Here is a 27,389-nt window from a genome sequence, read left to right on the forward strand (position 1 = left end):
AGTGCACGACTATGCAGAATGCTGAAGAAATACTGGCAGACATTAAACGTGCACGGATACCCAGCATTACCACCATCAACTCACTGATTACAGGTTGATTAATATAGTTTGACACAAATATTGCAGCTCTTTCTCACTTTTGCTTGCAGGTCTTCAAGCAAAAGTGTCCATAATTTCTTCTTTTATATCCTCCAGTCTTTGCAGGCTCTGATCGTTTTTTTTCCTGTAACCACACTAAACTGTAGGTCATTACTAGCTGGACGGACGCTGCACAGACGTTATCTTTACCTCAGCGATGACGGCTGCAGCCCGTCTAACTTATGTTACATAAATAAAACAACAGTAGAGCTTTTTAGATCCCTTGCAGATGGTTTTTGATGTACTTTATACACTTGTGACCCTTTTTTTGTTTGCTTGTTTTTACAATTTAATGGCAGTTTTGTATTAAATCAGCTTAACATCATCCAATGCTCCTCGCACAGCATATACACAACTTTGTTTTCGTTGCCAGCCTCAGATTTTATTCCCGCTAGGCTTATCAGTAGTTTCCCTTTTTCAACAGGAGTCCTTCATTGGGTCACAGCATAGGCATGTTTTTAATGGCCAGCAGGGGGCGACTTGTGCTACTGGAAAAATAAAAGAAGTCGAGCTCTAAAGAAATCTACGAGAAAATAATGGCTCTGCTCACTTGATTTATGACTTCAGTAAACATTTTCCTGATGAGTTTAGGGTTTTGTGATTAAATAAAACATTATGATCTTTTTTATAAATTATGACCCCTAATAGAGTAAAAGGGGTGATATCATTTAAGGTTTGACAAGTTTGACAAGTTATACATTCATTCAATTTACTGTGTGGTCCAACTATAAGTATAAAGTTTCTATATTTGAAGACTTTAAATTTGTAAAGTTAATTTATTTAGTCTTAATCTACTTTTATAAAGAATAAAATTGGGGCTACAGATATCTCTGTTCCATTTGTTTGTTGCTCTCACTGTTAACTGACTTCGCCTGCAACCTGCTAACAGCCTATCAGCGTCAGTCTTCAAATGCGGTGGTACCTGATGAAGTGTGTGAGGTTACACCAGTTCTGTGGATCTATGTGAGTCATGTCCTCCTTGAATCCCTCACCACAGACCTCCACCTCCCACTGCAGACGGGACTCGTTGCAGACTCTCCTCACCCGCGGGGGAGTGGGCTCTGTGCTGAAACTGTCGGAAGCTGAGAGGAAAGACAGCAGAAGACAAAAGTCCTGTTTTGTGTGCGTGACTTTGAAAAAACTGAACAATAACTGAGATGAAACATGGTAAAGATGGACGCTCATGCTTGTTTGGCTTGTGTTCATGTATCGTTTATGAGCTGTCTCATGTTCTGTCATGAAGCTGTATCTGTCATCAGCTGAACCATCACATTCAATATGTCTCATTTTAACTGTTTTTGCTGACGCAACTGTTACTGTCATTCTTACTGATGCATGAATAGATGCTTGGATGAATGGATGGATATTCTCACCTGACAGTCCTCTCATCATCCCGACATTGACTGTAAAGAAAACCAAACAAGAACACGATTAGAATACATTTATTTCTACACTCTCCCTGTTTTTTCTTTAACTATAACCTTTGACCTTCCCCGCTTGTTGTTCCATCTTCTGCATATGGTCACATATGTCATTGTTTTTGCTACAGAGCATGTGGCCCATGTCTGGACTCTATGATAAGGTCATCATAGCGCTTCTTAATATTCTGCCAAAGTGAACTGTGGCGCTTTTTAAGTAAAGGTGAATTACATTTTTACCGTTGAGCACTCAGCCTCAACTATTGTTGTTTCATTTTATTTCTTGAACGTTTTTTAGCACTTTTGAACCAGTCTCACCTTTTCAAAGTTTTGAAGGAAACATATTGAATGTCAGGACCAACTTATTTGAAGACGTGGTTGTACGAAGGGCTTGACTTTAACATCACACTCCTATAAGTGGCTATGTCCAAGGCAGAGGTCAGAGGTCAGCAGCTTTTACTATGAATAGAATTATTTTTAACCAAAGTTCTGCATTCATATATGAGGTATATCACACCATCGGCCCCTCTGGCCATCACCAGTAGGCGGTAGGTGAAGTGTCTTGCCCAAGGAGCTGGGGATCGAACCGGCAACCTTTCGGTTACGAGATGAGCTTCCCAACCCCTGAACCACGGTCGCCCGTTACAATAACAATAACAATAACACAATGTTTTCTTGCATTTATGGTAAAAAGTAAGAAAACTTCTCTTAGTTGCTCCTTTATTTGTAAGGCAATCGATTTCACACAGGTCTTTATACAAGACTGATGCAAGTCTCTCAGTTCGTGTTTCCTCACAGTCTTGAACTGGGAGTCTTTTGTGTGCTACACAAATATTTTAATCCCTATGCTACGGAAGTGCTACGATGACAGGCAGAGAAACAGGGGAAATAAATCTAATATGATGTGTAAGCCCGCTCTGAAACATGGTGGCTATAAAGGTGTGCAGGTCGTTGTGAGTACTAGCTGTACTTGTTAAACTGAGCATACTTTAGTAAAACATAGACGTTCAGTTCTGTAAACACAGAGATATCTCGCTGTTCTTGGAACATCTTTCCACATTTACTGCACATCAAGCATAACAGTAAGCCAGCAGTGTCGACAGTGAAAGCAAACAAATCTTCACACGCGCTCTTATTTTCTTAATTCTCCTCCACAATTGATTGTTTTCATATTTGTGCTCCAATGACTTTTCCTTAATTAAAGAAATCTATTATCATTTTCTAATCTTACCTAATGATCTTATACTCAACACACGTGGATATTATTTCGCTTTATTAGCAATGTTCCCTCTATCTTGGTATTTCCTTTAACATCTATTGCATGTTTCACTTTACATTGGATTAGCTGACTCAATTAACAGACTCGAGATCATCTCCATCCATCCACATTATCTTTTTTAAAGCCCAAACCAAGGTTTGGATGATATTCTACACTATTGTTTTTCTTTTTGGTGTTCTTCATATTTATTTTTTCTCAGTCTTTCAGTGAATTTCCAGAAGTCTTAAAGACAAAAGACAAAAACAAGCAGAGACAAATGCAAACTAACATCTGAAGCCAGGTATCTCAGTGACACCCTGCAGTACAATAGTGCACAAGGGATAAACTTCTATTTCCCTTCCTTCTTTTTTTCATCCTGTGACTTTCCGATTCAGAATCCTGCACAGGGCTGCCCATTTTTACTCCAGCAGCATGAGGAATGACCAAAGCTAAACATGCTGCTGCGCAGGAAGGCACAGCTCCCTTTGAAGTCTCCTGCTTACAAAGCAGTGGATCAGTTTAAGAGACACCCTGGGGGGAAAAGATTGTTACCAAGTTAGCATGCTAAATATAGAAACTGCTATGTTTGAGCATGTAAGGATATTCAGATTTGTGGGATTGTCAGGGTTTTTTTTTCCTAGTGTGTGTGTTCTTTTTAAGTACTGTGGTTAGTACCTGTAAATTGATACAGCTGCAGGGTCCAGTTAGCAGAATATTTAATGAAAATGTTTCTGCAGGTAGTTCTGAGCACACAGCAGTGTTTTATGGCAAATTCTCACATTACCGACACCTACAGGTTAAAGTTGAGCTGCACTGTCATGACACTTTTATGGCCGTATGAGGTGCACCCAACAGCAAGACTGGATTTTTTTTTAAACTGATTTATTAGTGCAGATTTGTTAGAGTAATACTTTTTTCTTTTTCTTTTTTTATAATCCATCAAAAATTGTTTAACATGTATGACCTACACTGCCAGGGTAATATTTTTCTTAACATTCTTCTCTGCTCCACTCCAGAGATTTCCCCAAAAGCCTTGAAAAGGTTTCAACACAAATGTTCAAAAAACAAAACTATGCCTCCTTTGGAGATGTTTCATTAACATAATAAGAGTAAAAGATGCAATAAAGACATTCAAGTCAAGATTTTTAAAGACGGAAAGATTCCCCACATCTGTGAAAAAGTGTGTGTGTGTGTGTGTGTGTGTGTGTGTGTGTGTGTGTGTGTGTGTGTGTGTGTGTTGGGGGGGGGGGCTCTAAATCATAACAGCTCACTGGACTGTCACTCCCAGATTTCTCAGACTGGATCCAAAGACAGCCACAGACTCTGGCCAACAATCCTCCAGCTAATGCTGGTCAAGTCCATCACTTTTATAACAAAATCAGAGAAGTGTACAGTTGCAAACAGAGACAGAAAATCATTTTTCATCATCCTCCAAGCCATCAGCTCACCAAGCAACTCCTTTATGTCTACAGATCAATACATCAAATCAAATAATATGTACAGAGCACGATAAAAACTCTTTGAAACTTCCCCTCTCTGATTTCAAAGCTTGGCTCTCAGCCCTGATGTTCCCACGGGTCTCCTCTTGCATTTCATTATTCCCACCATGCCGGCATATCCTAAAAATAACATTCTCTGTATAACACTCAACATAAATACATAAGTATTTATGTACATAATCTGCTGTGCAGCAAACTCAAGTATCCCTCGTAACACATATGAGCTTAAAACCACTCGGAAAGTTACATTTTCCAACATGCACAATAACATACACGTTATTGTGAAGCCTCAACCTGCTTAACTCAAACTTAATCAAGTTGCTTGGTGAATAAATCCAACCAGCGAGTGACAATGAAAGTGAAAACCAAGCAAAAACAGAACAAATAAGCGAAGACACAGAGCTCCAACACGGGGAGTAGAACTGCAAACAAACTGACTTACTCCTCCACTAACCCTCCGATCCCCATATCAATATCGACAATTACCCCATATTGTCACGGCTGCTGCTTCGAAGCCTGCCGTGCCTGCAGTGTGACAGAAGGGTAGTATTTGATTCTCTGGGATGAGAACACTTTGGAAACCAGTGCACTTCTGCATTAATCAATCTGCTTCAAATCCTCATACCTGAAGTGGATGGAAATTCTTTTACCATGTCTCTCTAATATTTAGCTCCTTACTATTTTTTATATTTTTATATTTTATTTTATTATATTTTATTATATTTTCTGTACTGTATCATGCTGCTGAGTGACTGCTGCTCGTCAAACACATTTCATTGCAATGTTGACCCTGTGCTAACTTGCATATGACAAATAAAACTTGAAACGGAAATTACTGGCAGAAGCCATGTAAATGGAAACAATGAGTATGTTTTGGTATACCACTGCTAATTTTACTCGCTTATTAATTGAGTAATAGTCGGTAATATTGTAAATCTGTGCAGTTTTACTCATTTGACTAGTCTGGTTTTTAATATAATGCCTCAAGCCACCTAAAGGAACTTTACTGTACTGTAAGATAAAGACCCCACAATATGAAAGTGAAAATGAGACAGAAACCTGGCTCAGGGAGGGGCAGCCATGTGAGCTGCTGGGGATGAGGTGAAAGAGAAGAAAAAAAGGAGACAGGACCAAATACACACTACAGGAGGCATCTGCTTCACTTAAGACTGCTTCAGTAGCTGGTATCAGTTTGCACACATGCAGGTGTTCTTCTCATTTCCATAATATCATTTGTACATGCCGCTGTCAAATAAGCCAAAGGGAAATCCAGAATAACTTCTGAGTTATTAAGGAATTCAAGCTGGATGGAGGATCTGACGAACCTGCAGCCAACAAGCTAACAGCAGGTCTCCCTCCAGTAAGCGCTCAGGGCAACAGCAGGAGAAGGTCTGAGAGTAAATCCCCTCTATCAGCTTTATGAACTGGAAACACAAGAGAATTGGCATCATGACTACATGTGTGCATGAGAGATTTGGATGTTATGTAATGATTCGTGATTATGAATTATAGCAGCTTAGTGAATTTCTCGTCCTGGCATTTGACAGAAAAACAAACTCAGTATTAGATTTAAAAGGCAGATGAAATACTGCCAGAGTGGCTTTGAGCAACCCTCCCAAGATTTTTATTACTTGTTTGGGAGCAACTTATTTGTAGCAAAACAGACCACAGAGCAACATTAGCTGCATTTAGGAGCCAGCTCATGAGTTTTAAAAAGTTCCTATTACATTTTAGGTAATAGGAATCAAGACTGCTGTCAGCTTTTTAGTTTAAGTAGAGCATAAACTAATAAGCTGCTTCTTATCTAAACCTAATATTTCTTCTTTTAGCAGCTTAATGCCCCATTTTATTCACCTGCTTGATGCGGGGCAGGCAGGTTGATGAGAGCGACTTTAGTGAACACAATAAGCTAACAGATGCTAAACTGAGCTGTAAAGCAGTGTCTCATTTTACCGCTAATTATTTAAGCCAACAACAGTGAATTTTTAAAGTTTGAATCCAGATGACTCTGTGGAGCAGTTGGGCACATGTGTAGAAAAGTGCAGACTTTGAAAAACAAATTGGAAGTGAAGCATACCAACGGGTTGTTCTCCACCTCTGCAGAGGGGATGAATAGCAGCAATGCAAAATACAAAATACTGTACTGGCTGTGAGATGTAGAGCGTGTGAAGTGTACACATGCCGAGATGAATTTCTTTTATGTGCAGACTTACTAAAGATTACTCTGACTCTGTCACTGTGTGAAACTGAAGGAGCTGAGCTGTGAACCTCGTATGTCTGACAGCCTGTGTTCATCATACATGCAAATGGAACATTTGAGCAGAAATCTAATTATCATTAATTCTTTTATTCACAGCCTCTCATTACAGACAATCGAATCGTTAAATGTCTCATCAGTCACACATGCAATGCTAGTAATGCATTCATTCACTCAACCAGCCGCTTGCCTGTTTTCACCCCATTCATCAACCCTTCAGGTTGCACTTCACTGAGGTTCACCGGGACTACGACTGCTGCTGATGAGCCAGCTTGTCAGGACAAGTGGCACACACACACTTGTATGCTAATGAGGCCTTTCCTGGTTGCTGTGGATGGAGCTGATCAAAGATCAGACACAGATCACCACATTATAATCAAATCAATGCGGTTATGAACAAAGTCAAAGAATTACAGAGTATAAAGCATTTGTCACAGTTGCAACTAAAATAGGCAGTTCCATCCTTAAAGGTACAGTAAGTCATTTTAAAGTTTCACTTCTACATCTTCCTACAAACTGATGCATTCTCATAAACATCGAATGAGTGCATTAAAAATACATAGGAGCAGGCGCCAGCTTGTGGAAGCTGTATTCCTAAAGCCGCCATCTTGAATACTAGGGGTGCAACGATACTCGTATCGATATTGAACCGTTCGATACAGTGCTTTCGGTTCGGTACGCATATGTATCGAACAATACAACATTTTTAATTTATTTTATCAACTTTCCTTCTGACGGTGCTTCTGTGTTGAGCGCTCAGTGGATCTGCGCTCGACAGTGCAGCCTAGGCGGAGTAGTCGAACACAGATTCACTGAGCGCAGGGCAAGCTAGCTAGACAGAAGTTAAGCTTGTTGCAACATGGCAAATTTAACCTCCCCCACCCTCATTCAGATCTGGCGTTTGGAACTATTTTGGTCTTCATGTGATGTATGACCCTGAAGGTAAGCGCGTCATGGACTAAAGTAAAACAGTATGTCAGATGTGCCACGCAATGCTCAATTACATGAGTGGGAACTAGTGTGTTAGCGCAGTTAGCTTGTTAACGTGTTGACGCTGTCCAGCCCCACACACGGGCGATCCGCGGTAGCTCGTTAACGGAGATTTGCCGTGTTGTGGCCTTAACCTCATTTCAGATTAAGGCTGACAGCACTAGTGGGAACACAACGAATATGACTGCACATTTACCCGATAGCATCCTAGTGCAAAGACAAGTGGAAGCAGACAAAAACAACAAGCACGCATACAAACTTTACCCGAGTCATTTAGACAGCCGTTAGCACATGATTCTCCTTATGGGGACCTGATATGTTTAATATGCTGCTGAGAATATAGCCCAGAAGAAGCGTATAGTAGAGCTTTTATTTTGGAAAGAGCCATTTCTCTGTAATAAACTCTCTTTTCCAAAGATGAGTGATTCCTCAATCAGATACAGGGCTCGCAAAATCACTAGCCCGACGTCCCGGGGCTAGCGATTTTTCCAGTCGGGCTGCCCTGCTCTGCTCGTCGGCCTATCGTAGGAAGGAAAAATATATGTCAATGTTTTTGCATTCTTTCGGAAATGTAGCTGGGTAATTATGTCATTGGCATCGGTGAGCCACTGTCAATATGTGACATATTGAAATCGCGTTTGAATTTGCGCTTGTTTTTTGCTTTCACTTTGCAATCGCGCGAACTGTGTATAGAGAGCGACAGCACTGATTGGTGAGTGATGATAATTTGCGCACCAATTCCTCTGACATCGTCTTATCAATCGTTAGCTTACTATGCAAACATGACAAGTGAAATCTCCCGCAGCAAGCTTAAACATGTGAGAGGTTGATCGCGCAGAGAATCGCTGAGTGTTATGTGAGTGCGTGTGTAAAAGCAGCAGGATATATATCTTAGTTCTGCTGAGCCAAATAAGACAGGTCAGGGTGAAGAAGTGACAGCCAAAGAAAAGCTTACCACAAAACGGAAAAGTTATGACAAATCAGACTATAAGGCAAAAAGAAAGTGCAGCTTTATGGTTTCATGGACAAAAGAATTTCTGTGGCTGCAATATGACGAACTAAATAACCAGGTCTACACATTAGTGGTCCACAGGTGCGCATTCGCTGTCAAAATAAAAAACGCGCACAAGATAAGAAGTTGCAACGCGTGTTTGCATACATAAGATTTTCAGGAGGAGGACAGACATTTGTTTAGAACTCTTAAAGATGTCGAAGAAGCTCCTTTAAGCAATTACTTTGATGTTCCTCCACCTCCAAAGAAATGTCAGGAGTCCGAACCACAAAAGAAGCGCGTATTCTCGGAAAAGTGTCTGCAGGAGGTGAGCTGGCTTCAAACAAATGATGAACGCACAGAGAGGTGGTGCAGAATGTACCGTGAAAATTTAATAAATGACAAATTAATAAAAAGGCATGAACATTTTGTGTATCGAAAAAATATCGAACCGTGACACCAAAGTATCGAACCGAACCGAACCGTGAATTTTGTGTATTGTTGCACCCCTATTGAATACAGAGCCCGAGGTGGACATCGCTGTTCTGTCTAATTGTGTTTTATCTATGTATCTAGTGTACGTGTAGTGTCTTTATAAATCATGTTTTCATTTCAAATCAAAGTATGACCATTTCACATTCATACATGTATATTTTCATCATCTCTTTCTTATTACGGCTTTTTCCCTTCTTCTGCCCCTTCCTTCAACACTGCTGTTGTTCCTCCCTGATGTCCACCTCATCCTCTTCCTCCTCTTCTATCTCAAGCTTCCTCTCCTGAACTGAAATCACAGCTTCACTGACTCGCAAGCTCGTATTGAACCCCTTTCACAAAGTTTTACAGCCTCCTCCAGAGTAAATAGATGTGCACACACATTGAGAGAGATGTAAACAACAGTGGACCAGAAGTCTACATTCACCACTAACAGTAAACTATGTGGAAAGCCACAAATTCATTCAACATTCAAGTAGTATACCTTTGTAGTATACCATCTTTGAGTGTTTCAACTGATTCAGCAACTCACACAATTCATTTCACCTGAATATTTTTTACATTTGTTCCTCACCTCATTTGCTTCATGTTTCTATTAACGTGACATGAATATGCTTTAAGCAATTAGCCTCATATCAGCAATTAATATCGGTCATGCATTTCTGTTGTTCACTACTTGAAAATAAATCTCTCCTCTCACTCATTACAGTGAGTCACTTCTTCACCTCTGGCATGTCTCTTCAAAGTCTTGCTCACGGTAGGCCTCAGACCCAGTTAGCTTCCAGCCAATCCACCCCAGCAGGTCACTGCATGCTTTATTCTTACTGGCTACAGTCAAGAGATGCTTTTAAGTCACAAGTGGACTAACAAACTAATGTGAAAATAAAGGCGTGGACACAGTTTCATTTACTGCCCCTTTAATTTGGAAATGCAGCAAAGCTGTTATTTATAGCTAATAATAACCGACTAGCTGAAAAGACACAGGCACCAAACATAAATGTAATAAAACTGGGATAATTAAGTCTGAGCATTTTCCTTGTTGTACAGCCAAAGGAATTAGCCATAAGGCAGAATATTCATTAAATTCTCCGCATGTGGGGGTTTAAATTAGCAAAATGCTAACAGGATGCAATTATTAGCTTTCCTTTCTTTAACTTAATGTTATAAACAATGATCATTAAATACTTGTTTTGCCATCACAGTTTCAACTGCTTTTATCCTTTTTTTTTTACCTCCTGCTCTCAAACCAAAAGGCAACTACATAAAAACAGCATTAAGAGAGTAAATTATGCAGGTAAAGCTGAGTTATTTTGAAGTGTGTGAGAAATAAATCGAAGTGTTAGCAGGTGGTGGTTGACAGCTGAGCATTGGTTGGCTCTGTCTATGCTGTCATCTACTATCTGTTAGATTAGATAAAAATAGGGGAGAAGAAATAGAAGATGAAATAAAGTAGATGAGCTGCCAAAACTGTCCAGAAAGATTGAAACCATAGCCGGAAGTGATAGGGATTAAATAAAAATCAGTCTTATTTTAGTTCCTCATCATCATTATCACTGGGACAGAAAGGTAATGAGTTTTTTTAAGAGATAATTAGGTTAATTTCATGACATGACAAAAAACCTTCTGTTAGTTTGAACACAAGGAAAGATTATATAATGCATCCTAAACAGGAAATTATGGAAGCCTTGTCTGACTCTGTATCTATGCCTGCAGCTATATTGTGTCCTGTTTTTTGTTTTTTTGTTTTTTTTATCTCATCAGAGAAATTTAAAAGGGAAACAAATCAAGTGTCCTCTTTGTCATGCTCTCTATCTACTGCAAGATGCCTCGCCTTTCTTTCCATGCAGCAGATAAATGGTTCGAGATGCTGAGGTTTGTAAAGATAGATGTAGAGGAAGAGGGAAAAGACAGGACAAAGAGTGACTAAGAGCGATGAAAAGAGAAGTGAAATGCGCCCTGGCCAACCAACGATGGGGATTTGTGCACAATTAACTTGGGGTAAACAAGATTGGACAGGAGTGTGCCGGTTTAGGTCAGTGGGATGAGCAGACAACTATATGCCGAATGACTGAGAGCAACCGGCCCGGGTTGGAGTTTGACTCCCAGTCCTTTGCTGCATGTCTTCCTTCACTTTTCTGTCAGTTTTCACTGTACCTGTCCAAAAGAGAAGAAGCCCCAAAATCTGTTTTTAAATAAGATTGGACAGAAGCACACAGCTGGAAGCATACTTGAAAGATTATATATGTATATGCTAATTATAATGGGCCTACAATAGAACCCTGAGGTACGCCCTTGAACAATAAACTAGATGTATTGATTTGCTGGCTAATCAATTCCCAACCTCCCTGCTTTAAACCAACCCAGCAAAAGATTTCAGACAAATTCACACCCAAACTCGTACAGTATTAAGTTGTTCAATTTAAAAGCTGCTTCTGGTGCTGAGTGCTGTAAAAAAAAACAGTGTTTCTGTGGAAAAAAACACTAAAGGCAGGTGAGGTGAACCAAGTAAAATTTGCGTGTCTGAATAATTTTGAGTCTTATTCTTATCTGCAAACACCATTTAGTATGCATGACTGAATGATGTTTGCACCCTCTCTACTCTTTGAAGAGACTTTGAAGATCTCTCACTTTTTGGCTTTTCAAGGCATGCCGCCCCCCTGTGTTCACCAGCTGCAGGAAAAACAACTGGTGCAAGCTAGATCAATGAGCACATAAGACTCAGAAGGAAAATGTCTGTTTAGTTTGCTGTGACTTCTAAGGAAGAAGCAAGAGGTTAGTGGATTTTTTTTAAAGCAAAAGCAGTAAAGCAGTAGTGTTTACCAAGATGGTCCAAAATTAAAGCCACCTGTTTTTGGGAAATCCTTCTTCCCTGTTTGGTCTTCCTTCTGTGCTAAGATCCAGGAGAGTTCACAGCTCCTCAAACAGTGACTGAGGTTATCGTGCCAAGGTCACCAAGACAGCTGTGGAGGTGATAGCTTTTCCTTCACTTAAATAGAAAGCTTTTTAACTACAGCAAAGGCAATCTTAAAGTGAAGGCCAGAAACGGAGCTGAGATTTGAGCAAACACTGAGGAAATGGATGGAACGGGGATTTCTGTCAAATGGGGAACAATTGGGAACAAACAGATTGAGATGATTAGTAGCCTCAAATGCAGTGCTAGCACAAGTGTTTGTGCCAAGAGGATGTTGCTACTTATCTCCAACCCTCTTTCCTGATTTAGTTTATTTTCTCTTTGACTCAGAAGGTTACCCACACATTGGTTGTTTCCCTTTGGTTTCCAGAAAGCTTCCCCCAACAACTGGCAGCGCTTTTCGACTGTGATAAAAAAATTTAAGATACTAAAGCCAATGTGCCAGAAGTACTTCTCCTTCTTCCTGAAATTAATGCTGACCTGTTCTCAGAGCAGAAACCAGAATTTGTAATCCATTAACACTGATTTCCCTAGCCCTTTCCAGCAGTAATAACTGTGACACACAGACAGACACGCTGTCAATCATTCCTATTATCACTGGAGCTGTGTGACCTTCTAACAGGCAGCTGGAGTGCAGTGGCAATTGTGGGGTACTGATCCAACAAAAAGGCAACGGGAGGATGTTGTTGTGATAGAAAGGCTGACCTGTTTGGGTCATGTGAAGTCACACCGCAAAAAACTCCAAAAGAAAAGGCCAAAAAGAAAAACTGTCCTGGTGAGTTTCTTTTGGTGCTCCATTGTGTGATCCCTGGGATAAACTGTGAGACAGTAAATCCTGTATCGATTTTGCTCAGTGCGTGCTGTGTCTGAGAAACTGGCCTTTTATAGCAGACACAGAGAGTTTATGCTCCCTGCACTGGCTTTGTTTTTTTCAGATTTTATTAATAAGTTCAGAGTACATATTTACTTGTAGTGAAAGTGCAGATTCAATTCTGTGCCAAGGTCCTTTTTTATTTGTCACTCACTTATTATACAATATTTCATTGTTAGCCTCCCAAATGCATTTTACTCTCGCCGATGGAAATTTCACAGACGGCGTTCTGCACCGGTGGTGACCTTCACACTAAAAGTGTGCTGGTATCGACTTGCTGATATTTCAAGTATTTCCACATTCATTTTCTGTTTAAAATTGACCCATATGAAAACAGGGGACTGTTTTCAAACATCTAATTTCTAATTAGAAAAAAAACTCACAATTGCCTCAAGGCAACAGTCGTAGTGATTTGGTGTTATATAAATAATAAAATTGATAAAACTGAAAAAGTTGAAGCTGCTGGCCAAACATCCATAGAGTTGACAGTGATAATTGTCTGTTGGTCTATTAATATTATACACAGTTTGAGCCACATGACCTGTTTGAGCTCTAAACATTATAATTACATGTTCTCTTAAAGGGAACTCAGAGGTTGCCAGTATAAACTCCTAACTCAAAAAATCAGCAGATGAGACTACCTGCCATATGTCTCTTAACTTTTTCTGCTTTAGGCTTCCGCTCTTCCTAATAACTTGAGCAATAACTTTGTTGCAGCTAGTTGGAAAATTCTTGTTTGCAATTATGAACTCATATCCATCAAATATTGGTCGCCATATTTGGAGACATCGCTCAAAGCACAACGTGGCATCTGTCAATGACAGGAGGGTTCCTGCTAAAGTAAAATAAATCTGGATTTCTCAGCAGTCAACCATAGAAGCCAGCTGCTGCTGCTGCTGCTGTTGCAGAAGGCTCAGAATTGATGAAAAGCTTCAGATGTTTATTGCAGATCTGAAAATGCCCTGGCAGACACACGTGACTTTTTTATGGATTCAGCTTTCTTTGGAAAGCCTTTTCTTTCCCAGTCAAAGGAAATCATTTTACACCGAGATGAGAGAAGTGAAATTGCAAAAACTGGTGATCAGTTTCTATTCTCACTCGGCCCCCATTGGAACAAGCCTTAGGGATTTATAGTGAGGCACAGCCAGAGTGACAGACTGCTGAGTGATTATTATGCACCTACCAGCTGAAGTGCCAGGTGAGGCAAACAGAAATTAATTCAGTGACTCTGTCAAGGAGACTAAACAATAGAAACATTGGCAGAAAAAACCACTGGGGAGTTTGAAAAGGAACAAATGAGGTAAATCTGAAGGGAGGTGATTGTTCAAATGTTGGCACCATTTCTTTCTGGATCCCAAACTGGTTTTTCATGGCTAAAATTAAACAAGAGCAAAGATTAGAAAGTAATACTGTTAGAGCCCATTTGGCTGATTTTATCGGCCAATAGTAGCTTTGCTGGTTCGGCATTTATAACAGACGTTAAATGAAAATGTAAAAATCAAAGAAGAGAATGGCTGTAAAAACAAAAATATGCATCAACAACACCTTTTACCACCAGAGTGCACTAAGCAACCTGTTGGAAACACGTATTTGGCACAAACAGGATAAACAGCTGATCCAAGCAGATTTTGGCGAAGCGCAAACCAGTGAATAAAAACATTATAAATGTTGAGAAAATCTGTTTATGTTTATTGTATATGACAAAAAAGAAAATATTGGTCAATATCTTGTAATATTAGATTTTTAAATCAACAAATATGGATATCAGTCTTAAAAATCACCTATCTTAGGCTATAACTGCTTCTTCACTTCAGTACAGATTAAACCCAGGGGGGGTTTCCGCTCTCCTAACGGGTCTGAACTGTTTCCCCTAACTGATGGAAATTGATGGAGTTATGAAAACTCCCATCCAAATATCCATCCATCATTTTTGTAACTTTCTGAAACTGACCCGTGATTCCCACCCACTTCAAGCCATGACTGGACAGCACTACATGGGTGAGAAAACAAGCCAGAATGCTTCCACTCTTGGTGAGACTGTTTACAGAAGGTATAAATAATTGGTCTGACAACACAAGCTGTTTCTCTGCTCCCACCATAACCGCGTCTAGGCTTGAGAAGGAGTGTCCAGGCTGTTTCTATCAAGAGTGAAGTCTTCCCTCTGAGGGGATCTGAGGGTCAAGCAGGAGGGAGAGGAAGACGAGACTGGAGAATGAGACAGATGTGCAAGACACAGAGGAACTCTGGGTACTTGGCAAACAAAAGCAGGAAGATGAGGAGGAGAAGAGGGGGACTACTGGATGGCCAGGACGGAGACAGACAGAAATAAAATACCAGCGGTGGAGAAGAGAGAAACCATGACAAGGGATTTTCTGCAGATAAATGCTCTTCTTACCCTTCCCATTATACTGTTTGTATAAATGTAGGGCACCAGCAGTTGAGGTGGTGGAGCAGCATGTCGTGGGTGAATGGGCTTCTGGGGTAACGGCTCTATATAAATGCAGTCCATTTACCATGTGGAGAGGAAAATTACAGCCAGGCTTCAGCAGAAAACGGGCCCCTATGGGGGCAATCTGTCGATGAGCTATCACGGCTTGTTTGTGGGAGCGCCGAGCATTCGACATTTCTGTCTGTCGGGGAATATCTAAATGAAGCACTTTCATTTAAAGTGGACCCACTGTTCCTCATTTTCTGCCATATATACAGTGTGACAATTGTGGATGCTCACATTAAACAAAGTTTCAAATAGTGAGGTCAGTGAATGAACGATAAATCCACTGAGCCGAACACTGAAGCTTCAGATGGATCTAAACACGCCACCGATCGACAGGTTATCCTCCTCTTTGATATCTGTGATGTCACTTATGATGAAGATATTCTTAATATGGTTGTCACACAGATCTGGAGTTTTTCCTTCACTCTGTCACTAAGTGCTTGCTCAGAGAGTGTAATTTGAATGTCGGAGGTTTTCTCTGTATTATTAAAACAGAACTCAATGAACTGTAAATCATACAAAGTTACTGTAACAGAGTCTAAGACTTATGCCCAAAGTGCTGAGTTTAGCTGTTTGATTACATAAAACGTTTCCATTTGATTTTCGTACATAAGTACGCTTTAAAATGTTACATTTTATGGAATCTAGTCAAATGAAATGTAATTGGTTAGTAATAAACTGAGTTTATATCAAGTGCGTTTTCCTTAATGATTTTTTTTTTTTGAGTTTATATAGTTCAGCTGCATTTTACTCAGAAGTATTGCTCCACGTGTGTTGAGGGTGAAGGATATTTTAGAGTGCAGATCTACTTCAAATGCTTTATTTTCAGCTTACATGAGCATTAAGAGTTGTGCCCTTACACAGATCATCAGTGCAAGCTGCTGGTTATGGATGGATGCTGACGGGAAGATGGATGTGATGATTAAAAAAATCTGGGAACACGCAGAAACAGCACAACTGCTCTTCTTCAATTGTAAAACCCACACTAGAATTCAGACTTCCATCTGTTTTTCCTCACTCTACAACCTCAGACAAGCATTTAATTTCAAAACTACAAAGATTCAAACAGCCTGAAGCCACTTTGTGTCTTCTTATTTGAAGAAAGACAAAACCAGCGTCACACCATCGGGACACATCAGCCACTTTCTGTCGGGTTTGAAACAAACGTCAAATGGCATGGAGACGGAAAACAGTTGCATAGATACAAAGAACAAGACAAAGCTGTAAATCCAGAGGTCTGCTGAAAAAAAGCACCTCTACTTCCCAAATAAAAGTCCAAAATTGGCTCAGTGACAAATCTGAGATCTCTGGCCCCATGATGAGATTCAAACAGGTACTCATGCTCGAGCTAACTGAGTGCTTTAAATTCAATTTTCTCTCCCTTTCAGTCAGAATGGAAAAAAAGTTGCACTTTTTCTCAAATGTCCAAAGTTGTTGAAGGACTGCAGCAGTAAACACACACACACACACACACACACACACACAGCAAAGATCTGTGGTAAACATGTCAACTTGTCCTGGCCATTAATTAGAGCCCTTTGGCACCGTCTTTGCAGTAAGAAGGCAGCACACAGCAGAGGACTGCATTACCACGGTGACTGTGGCCAAAATCTCATCCTGGATGTGATGGATATACAGCTGGACAGATAAATAGACATCTGACGTGAGGAAATTATGTGTACATCCAGACAAATCCCTTTATTAAATTCCTCCATCAATCCTTGTAATTTAGAAAATGCTGTGACACGGTGGTGAGCTATGTCAGCATCCAATCAGTGATTTACACAGTGCTGAAGAAAGCCAGATTAACATTTAGCCTCGTTCCCCACAGATTATATTAAAGGGCTGCAGCTGTAAAAAGCTCTGTTTCTGTCAGCTGGTTGTCCAGGACTGTGAGAGACCTCTGCCATGGACAGTGCCAAAAAATGCTCATCTGTCTGCCTGAGAGACAGGAGGGTGAAAGAGAACGGACATCAGAAGAGGCACAAAGGGGAAACACAGGCAGAGAGAAAGTTTGTCATGTGAAATCCAGAGTCTCTCTATCACAAATTTAAATTGAGAGGCTTAGTCAGAGGCTTCAGAGGGGCATTAATGAATCCAAGACCTTTAATGATCATCTTTCTTAGCGCCCGGTACCTCAGAGAGCGATGGCACGAGTGCAGGAGTCCTTCTGCAAAAGTGTTCAATTAAAAGTTAGCCGAATCAAATTCTGACTCATGCAAATACGGCTGGCCACTTAGCTTATAATAACCAATTATGTATTATGAATGAATATTAATGCAGTGGACTGCTGGGTGCTGAAAACACAGGAACGTTAAAACTGACTGCTGTGAATAATTATTTATTATATTTCCCATTGCATGTTACTTTACAAAAGAAAGCCTGATTGTTGCATGTGCTAAAGCCCCAGTGGCCACACATTACACCTGTATATGTTAGCTTTAGAAACACAACATTTAGACACATTTAGGCTCCAGCCATGCCATCTTTTCAGTGAAGCATACCAGTGTGTGGGTTAGTGAGCAGATTATTCAGGAGTCCTCTTGTTAGCTAAAAACCAAATATTTCTTAATATGTAGGAAATAGAAGGAAAGTCTAGAATTTAAAATTTACTAATGCCAACTGATGCCTGAAAAAATGAATCCCATCATTGTAGAGCATGACTAAAGCAAACTGACATGAGGAGCTGAACAAGGAGAGTGCAGAACTTCTACTTGAACTTTGCAATTAGATCAGTGAAATAATCTGCATACTTCAATACCTCAGTTAAGAAACTTTAAAAAGTCTTTAGATATACTGGGAGCACACGTAAGTTTTACTGGGGATGTACAGGTCACTGGGAAATCTGCACTGTAACTTTGTCATATCCGCAAACCCATCTGAAACCCTTAACCTTAACCTACAGCCTGGCCTTGACATGCACCTCTCAAGAAATGTGACTACACCTTAGGCCAGTGCAGCCACAGCTATCGTGATTAGTCAGTTCAGTTTCCTCCGGTGCATTTGTACAGCTTTTGTAGTTATCCATGAGAGAATAACAATCATCGTCTCAGTATGAGAAAATATAATCATAACATGAATATATGGACTTACAAATGCCAGGAAATTCCTGGAGGAAGATTGTTGAAGCTATTTCAATTGATGCTCAGTTCATCTCAGTACGGTTTTATTTATATAGTGCTAAATCACAACAACAGCCACTTTAATACAGAGAAAACCTTCAACAATCAAATGGCCACCCTTTAGCAAACAATTGGTGACAGTGGGAAGGAAAAACTCCCTTTTAACAGGAAGAACCTTGTCAGAACCAGATTAAGGGAGGTCCAGCCATCTGCCATGACCGGAAGAGAGGTTAGAATGAAAAGGACAAAAAGTTGCCTACAACAGCCTCCTAGGTTCCCAGTGAGTGGGGACCCAGGTGGGAAATAAAGAAATATATGTGGCTCGTGGCAAATAACATAAAATACAGCAGCACAAATGTAAATGTGAGCAACAATGTTAGCTGCTTGAGTAGGTTACATCATTGGCTCTGCAATGAGTCTAAATCAGTAACACTAGTGCAGAAGTAGTTTAAACCTGCATTCTGCCAAATGACCTGAAGGGGGCATCTCCTCTGATGTTCTTTTTAACTGACTACTGCTGAAAATTAGTTTGTGGTTTCAGTTAGAAGGTTCAGGTATTTAGGAGCGTGACAAGAAGGCGACTTGGGGTTTCACGGCTCATCGGAGGTTTGAAAGAGAAGAGACGCCATCCGTGTCCACTGTGAACAACCATCATTTAACAGAGGGGGTGACTTATGACACCAACTGTCAGTCACCTACAATGCAGTCATGTGCCTCAACCCCCACTCGCATTCCGGGTTAGGTAACCTCAACAGGTCACTTGACCTCTCAGATGAGAGATGAAGAACAGTATTGAGTTGATTTTGTAAAATTAAGGTCAAACAATAAAAAAAAAAAACCAATATCCTTTGTTTCTTAATAAGCAAATTTCGCGCAAAAATGACGACATTAAACGTCCTCGTTGAGCTTCAGAATGGGATTCAACAAATCATTACAGTGGTTACTTCTATCATTGATATACAGTCTACGACACAAATTGTATCAAATAATTAAGGAAAATGAAACATAAAGTATGAGCTTTTCCTTCATTTTGTGTGCCAGGTTTCTATTGGCCAATCGCGTCCTCATCACCGCCCGAGCGGCACAAACCATCGGGAATAACTTCAGAGGTCGTTGTCACATCCTGTCTGAAAGCCCTTTAAGGGACCGTGCAGACATTAAGCAGGTCTGAACATTAAAAGCAAAGCCCTCCCCAGCATTATTAATATTAATAAACTCCTCTTTACTACAAGAAAAACTCAGCTGTGGACTCCAGTAACTCAACAAGACTCCAAATGGAAAGGTCAGAATAGGGTTTTAAAATATGTCGGACAGAATCAGAGAAATCATCATTTTCATTTCACAATCTTCTTCCTTGTCAGAAGCTGACAGATAACCTCCCCCACACACATCGCTGCAAATAAGCCACAGGGGGCTCTGTTGCAGACTTGTGTTACGCAAGCCGGGGATAATTTATTCTCCAGGTTTTGCTTCAAGTAGAAATGAAATGAGGAGGGAGATGAAGAGGTCTTGTGAGGTTTCTTGGCTCTACGTCTACAAGGTTTATTTCTTCTCCTTTTTTTGGCCATTTTGAAACTCATTCTGATTCAAGTGGCAGCACTCAAGGGGTTTCGTCAGACTTCTTTCACGTGTCCAGTTCTCTCTGCAACAACTGAAGCTGACTTTGATAACTTTGACTGAAATCTTTCCCTGTACATAGTTTAATGGCAGTAGCCAAAATGATCACAAATAGAACAAAACTACTATAAGACAAAGTTTGATTGACCTTAAAACTTTACCCAATCCCTGGTCAAGGCCCTCTTCCTCTATATCATTTCTAAACTGTCTCACATCGCAGACCTTGCAGGCCTTGTGGATGATCCCTTCTCACAGCTGCTGCAAACCCCTTTCTGTGCTGAAGAAATCTAAACAAACAGCATCGACACAAGCAAACAGCCATTCTTCCTTTCAGGCTCTGGTGAACTGTCCTAAAGATGTACAGTTATGGTTGGAGATAAGCTTCCTCAATGTGAACAAAACCAACAGAGAAATTATTTACTTCCAGCAATCCAGCCTGTTAGATGGGTATGACAGCTAAGACAGGCCTCTCAGCCTGTTACTGTCACATGTCACTGGTGTGATTTTTCACTGTGCTTTAAAATCTGATGAACAGATTAGATCTGTTGTTAAGACAAGTGTATTTCAAAGGCTCTTCTGTAAGGTGAGGTACGCCTCCAAGCAACATGACTTTGAGAGACTAATTCATGCTTTTATTACCTCTTGATTAGACTATTGTGATCCTTTAGATGTTGGCTCAGTTGTAACTTTGTCAACTGCATGATATAAAGAGCACTGAGGTCTACGACCAGCTGGTCTAAAATATTCCTAGATCCAAGCTTAAAAGCAGAGGCGACAGAGGCTTTTCTGGTGTCACATAAGAGCTGCTCTGTCTCTCAATCACTTTAAAACACTGTTAAAAACCAGTTTACAGGTTCTAGTTCAGCAGTCTTGCTCTATTTGATTTTTACTCTATATTTCTTGTCGGTTTAGTGACTGTAATGCGTAGTGTATGTTTTGTACAACTTGTACAGAACAACGTGCTATAGAAATAAACTGTATGTATTTTTACTAAGTGACTGGGCGACTGAAAATATTTTGTCCTCTGTGGATAAAATGGCACATTGTCATTAAGCGTGGCTTCAGTAACTGGTGTCGGTCTATCATTACACATCCAGCTTACTTCCCATTTCCAGTCGAGCTCATTAGAGCCGGATCTGCAGACGGAAACCTTCCCTCTGTCCGGTCTCCAGGTAACTCTGCTCTCTTGCTGTGTAGCTGTGAAACAAGCAGCAATGACGGCTGCTGTAAATATTAGCTAATGAGCTGCTGGTTTGCAGTGTTCTCATATTATTTGACCTGCAGGAGCTTTTGTGCCTCAAAGAGCACAACGAGCTTTTCTTCATCTCCATTAAGCTTCAATCCTCAATCGAGCAGTTTTCCCTGTGGGGCTGCATCATTTAGATCAGTGAGAAGGAAAACATTTCAGCATTTTTACTACATGATAACCTTTATGTTTACTTGTTTCATCTATGAATCACTAATGCACATAACGTTAAAATTATCCACATTTTTGTTGTTGTTAAATGCACATGTAAATAGGTTTTTTGAGTGAAAAACCTTAAGAGACAGACATGACTAATGGGTCCATCACCAACACTGCACAGTAGCCCGGACTCAGGAAGACCTCGGCATTAGACTTTGATATGAGCAGGATGAGCGGGGCGACAAAGTTCAAGCCACTCATGGTGCATGAAACTTTAACAGGCATCTGAAAGATTAATAACACTCTAAACACGCTGTCACCGCTGTTACAGCTGAGCAGTAACAGCGACAGCGGATCAGCGACTCGTTCACGAGCAAAACTGAAAGCTTTCTCACACCATCGGTTTTCACTCAAACGTGCCCTTTCCTGAGTATAATGACGCAATAATGCAGTGTCAGACAGTCTTATGACACTTCACCTGTGGGAACAGGTGGGGTGTCTCACCATTGTAACTGATATTTTTCTTAACAAATCTCATAAAAAGATGAAAACTAGCAGCGTGTTACTGTAAAGCTTGAGGCCATTCATCTCTGCTAAGGACACGGGATTACTTTTAAATTGACTGGATCTTGTGAAAAGCATATATTTCAAAACATGTTTTTTTTCACAACCTTGTTTCAAGGCAATACCATAATATCAAATAAGCCAGTGAGCTTTTAATAGCCACACTTAGCTTCAGAAATAAGAGGTTGGATTTTTTTAGTAAACGGACTGGTTCTTATATAGGGCTTTTCTACTCTGTATGCAACATGCCTCATTCATGAAAGCACATAGAGTACTTTTCTAAGTGTAAGAGCTCTCTGCCTTATAGTCATGCACATCAAATGTTTCAGTATCTTCCCCATGTAGACTACAGAGCCAGGGATCTAACTACCAACCTTCCAATTACTTTACAACTTGCTCACCCCATTCATACTTTCTCACTGCGAAGGAAAACACCTCAGAGCTCCCCTTCTCCTGAACCACCCACAATCTTGTAGCACCTGGTATCCCCAGGCTGTCTCCCATCCCAGTACTAACCAGGCGCAACACTGCTTAGCTTCTGGGACCACCATGGTGACATCATTTTCAAAATCAGTTAAGTCAACTCAAATCCAACAGCTGGCTTTGGCTTTTTGTGGAATATGTTGACAAGAAAACAAAAAAAAGCTTTTTTTATTCACCCCAGGGATGAAACAAATATTCCAGCCTAAGCCTGGTCTAAGCTGAGTTTGGCTTTGCTGACTGCTATCACCCTTGATGACACTGACCAGTGGCAGTGGCATTTATTTGTTCTGTCACGTCAGTTTTGCACTAAAATGTTCAAAGATAGTGTGAGCTAGAGCTGAGGGAGCCTGTAAAAACATGGTTATTGTTGGTTCCCTGACAGTGAATGGTGAGAAAATACTGTAATGAAAATATGCTTCTTCTTTTTTTGCCTTAAGTTGCATTTTCCTTTATTCCTTATTTACTCCAACTTCAGCAGTCAGCATTAAACAAATGACTTCTCTTGATTCCTAAACAGCAGTGAATGTCTGCCTCGTCTAGATGATAAGACAGCAGCCGCATGCATTAAAAAAGAGCTCCATGCTATAACCTCCCAGCAGGTCTATGAATAGCATTTTAAAAGAGCTTTAAAACACATCTTCACAGCATTTTTTTCTTCGTTTCTTCTTCTTCACATGGTGCTGAAACAGAGGGGCCCCGGGGCTTTTTCCCCTCACTGTCAGAAAGTACGAATAACTGTTTACTGGGCTTAGCAGATGCCTCACAGTCAGGGGGAATCACTCTCTTTCTGCAGCACAGATGGGGACCCTCTTGTCTACTTTCGGCTGCACCCAATATGCCAGACCTCCACTAAAAGAAAACAATTTGTGGCGACTCAGTGCAGTGTGTTCGGGTTTTCTTTGAACGCACGGCATCTGCTTTCTCTCCCTAATAGGGAGCTTGATGGGAAAATCTTTTGGTGCAGACAAGAGCTGTCACAGGAAACCGCTGCTGTGCGTCCTTACATCATGGGAATATAACTTGTTGTAGCAGCATCTGCGGCTATTCCGCCATCTCTCCAGTCTGAGTGCATGCATAATAATATTTATTTTTCTTTGGCTTTTTATTGCAGCAGACTGGGAATTTTGGAAGGATAATCTTGTCAGAAAATGTCCATCTAAGTTTTTCTTGGCCTTACAGCGCTGACAGCTGTTACATGGCAGAGGTCCAAGGGACTGTGGGCTGAAGGTCCTGGCAAGACACTGACCACATCCTTCAGCATACAGCAAGCTTAACTGGCATCAAAATGTCATTAAAAAAGAACTTTCTGCAGTGTGTTAGACACAGCTTTTTTCTTTTATCCACCTCAGGTGTACAGAGGTAGCTACTAGAAAAGAAGTCCTTAAAAATCAAAACCTGGGTAAGCTGGGTATTTTCAGTGAGTGTCAAGATGGTGCCGAAACAATATAACAGCTCAATAGATCGTGGAAAGAGTCTCTGCAACTGAACTCCTCTTCATCACCGAGTCATTATGTGGATTACACCTCCCTGATTTTGATTGTTATAGGTTATAGGCTGTCAAAGGGGCTCCGTCACAACAGCAGGTTATTGGGGTTCACATTATAACTGATGGCAGCCACCACTGAGCACTCTGTCAATACAGAGCAAAACGCAACCCATCCATCAGAACATCTACATTTGGCACCCCACGGAAACCTGATTTCATACATGATTTTACCCTTGTACCAGAAAAAGAAATTAAAAAAAAAAACACTGGCCCTGATATATAGGTCAGGTTTGTCCACTGGGGCATGATGCCGTGATGCAACTGCTTATCCTCCCTTCAGTGCATGAGTTATGAGATATGATAGATGTTCCTGACACTTCCTAGAGAACACGACTGTGTGCGCTCTGCAGCTGGGCAGTGCAGAGGAGCGCATTAATATAACAGACCAACGCAGGGGTATTTGCATTTGCAGGTGTAAATGTGCAACATGGAATCAGAGAATAGCATCCTGCTCCAGTGCGCATATATGGAGATACATGGAAAACAACTCTGGCTGCAAAGAGCTGTTTTTATGTGAAGCAATTTCTGTTACAGCTCAGATAGAACGAGGAGGAGATTTCAATGATAGTTAAATAAAAACAGTTAATCAAATACTCACTTAAAACCCCAACAACAAAAAGTTTCAGCACCGCGAACTCATTTATATCCATCACGCTGCGAGAATCCAGTCAGACTTGAACGAAAGATCAGCTGCAGCTCCGCGAAAATGTACATTTGAAGCGATCCATACTTGAAATTATCCCAAAAGAGCGAGTTCCTTCATGCTGTCAGAGAAGAAGGGTGTTTTTTTAAGGGGGGAAGAAAAGGCGCCAGAAAAAAAGAAGAAAAAGAAAGAAATTAAAAGAAAGAAATCGGATGCCAGAGCGCGATTATGGACTGTCCTCGTGATGATCGCGGAGCTTCTCTGTGCCGTCAGGAGTCACAGCTCAGGACCGTAAACCCGTCCTGCATCCTCGGGAGAGAGGGGAGGGGCGCAGTCACACACAGTTCGGATCACACAGTGGTTACCAATTAATTCTCAGCAGGCGACTGGAGACATTTAAAAGTGAGACGCGGAATTGTAGTTGATATGTAAATGACATAAGGATTCATCAGGAGCAAATAAAAACAGGTCACCTCCCCACCACCACCTCTCCAATAATAGGCCTATTCTGTATTTGAACACGTGCTCACATAATGCGGCTTAAAAGAGCTTTCATAGTCTTTTCAAATGAAATGAAATCGTTATATTTGTACGTTTTAATTATCGTGTAGTTCCGATGGTCTAAATGTTGCTCCACTTTAGGTCACAACGACCCAAACTTTTTTTCGATGAAGCAATACTGACCTCGTGTGGTTTCTTTTCACACTGCACTCTCAATCAGTCTGCCTGGATTAAAAACAGAAAATGATTAAAGCCTTGTGTAACATTAAGATTACGCAACAGCCGAGCGCACTCAAATTCAAATTAAACATGTCCTGATTGTGTTTGGATTTAAAGGATTTTGATGGAAAGCCCTTTTGCCTCCCCCCATTTAGTCTATTTAACAAAGTGGATCAGCCAGTTTAATTAGAATAGAGAATTGGCATTGCTCTGTAGTTAACTGTTAAAGCCTAACAGTAGCTCTGTTTTGCAAGCTTAAGGTGCAGTAAATTATTTTTTTAGACTATAAAAAATTGTTATTGCACTCATAAATATACCCTGATTACTGTCTTCTGACAAACTGATGGATTGTCAAAAGCTTATTATTAATCCATTGAAAATACATAGAAGTAGGCACGGTTTGTCGATGCCATGTTGAATATAGTGGTCAAAATGGATGTCTGCTTATTTGTGTGTGTTATGTATGCAGCTAGAGACTGGCGACCAATATCCTCCTTATTGTGTCATTTATAAATACACATATGGTTATCCATCTATTACTGTTACACCGTGAGCAGCTGCTGCTACGTCACTGAGAGCAACAATCATAGTCAGAATTTTGGTATTTATGAAGGAAGATTAATGCTATAACAATGATGAATTAAGTACTTATTAATGCCTTATTAATACCCTAAAGCTGAATAGTGTGACATTATTATAAACGCCTACCCAGTTTGATTTAATTCTCACATCAAATGAGAGTTTCTTTGCTACGTGCCCAACAACGGTAGCTCTATTTCAAATAAAATTTGTGCTGGATAAAAGCAGCTAGCAGAGGCTAACAGCTGCAAAAATATCAGTTTTGACCTACAGAAAAATGTAGGATATCCTCAACAGCTCACCTCACTGCTGCTGTCATTGCATAGAAGTGAGCTTCACTGACTCATCAACTGGGACTCCTTTCACAAAGATTTACAGCCTCCTCCAGAGTAAATAGACGTGGGCAAATACTGCGAGCTGAGGTAAACAGCAGACTGACAACCTAACTCACTACAGATGAATGGCAGCCAGTTATTTGTCCTACAGCAACTACTGTAGATAGGATTATGCACTTGGCAGGGGTAAGAAAAAAGAACTTAGCTGACAGTGAACTACTGACATCTAGTGGTGAGATTTTTCACATTGCACCTTTAATTTATACTGAAACTGGTTCTACTCTTTTGAGGTTTTAGCCCACTAACCAGACCTTTTGCAGCTTATTTTCATATTCTGCTTTTGGTTTTATGTTGATTGACACCAGTAAAGTTATATTTTCACTTTGATCCATGTACAAACAACAGCCTCCTGCATTCCTTCTCACATGGACAACAAAATGTTGCAACAATAGTGTGGCAGAGCAGGAAGATGGTGCTGTTATCCATGCAGAAACTCTTTCTGGCAGTTGGTGTGAAAGCTGTGAGCCTGAAAGGATGAACAATGAATCAACAACAAAAAAAACAGAAAAGCCACATGTGAAATGATTTTGCATAGAAATGGAAAGAGAAAACTGTTGTCAGGTGAGAGAACAAATAACCCAGAACACCTCTTTGGAAAAAACCCAAGGACTGACTGCAACAGGAAAATGACTGCAATACTATTTTTCAAAGAAATTGAAAGAATAAACCTAAGTGTGTGTTTTTGTATCATAAATAACCTCAAATGGAGAGTTAGGCATTGATAGGCATTGTTCGGCACTGATCCGATATCAAGTGAATACAAGGCCAGAATTCTCAGAGATACCAAACCCTTTACCCTATAAAGCCTGCTCATAGGGGAGAGCAATGTGTCAGGATTTTTGGATTGAATCATCATCAGTTTGCAAATTTCTGAACACATTTTACCGACCACAAAATCACTGTTGCTTTTACTTCTCACAACAATTAGTTAAGCACACCTTTTAGCTTTTCATGTATTTTGAAACTTGTTAATTAAATGTGCTATAGGCTATATAT

General features: G+C 40.4%; 1 protein-coding gene across 1 annotated transcript in view; it reads right to left on the reverse strand.

The window, feature by feature from the left end:
• Window positions 1-24,969, reverse strand: part of LOC102784053 (receptor activity-modifying protein 3) — a 36,609-nt gene extending 11,640 nt beyond the window's left edge. Inside the window, exons 1-3 of the mRNA XM_006809417.3 lie at window positions 24,655-24,969; window positions 1,512-1,541; window positions 1,061-1,220 (exon numbers count right to left, since the gene is read on the reverse strand). Of these exons, the coding sequence (XP_006809480.1) occupies window positions 1,061-1,220; window positions 1,512-1,541; window positions 24,655-24,706 (242 nt within the window). The 5' untranslated portion in view covers window positions 24,707-24,969. The remainder of the gene's footprint in view (window positions 1-1,060; window positions 1,221-1,511; window positions 1,542-24,654) is intronic.
• Between the last annotated feature and the right edge of the window lie 2,420 nt (window positions 24,970-27,389).

The sequence above is a fragment of the Neolamprologus brichardi genome, chromosome 9 (genome assembly GCF_056152115.1).
Source record: "Neolamprologus brichardi isolate AB-2024 chromosome 9, ASM5615211v1, whole genome shotgun sequence".
Taxonomy (NCBI): Eukaryota; Metazoa; Chordata; class Actinopteri; order Cichliformes; family Cichlidae; genus Neolamprologus; species Neolamprologus brichardi.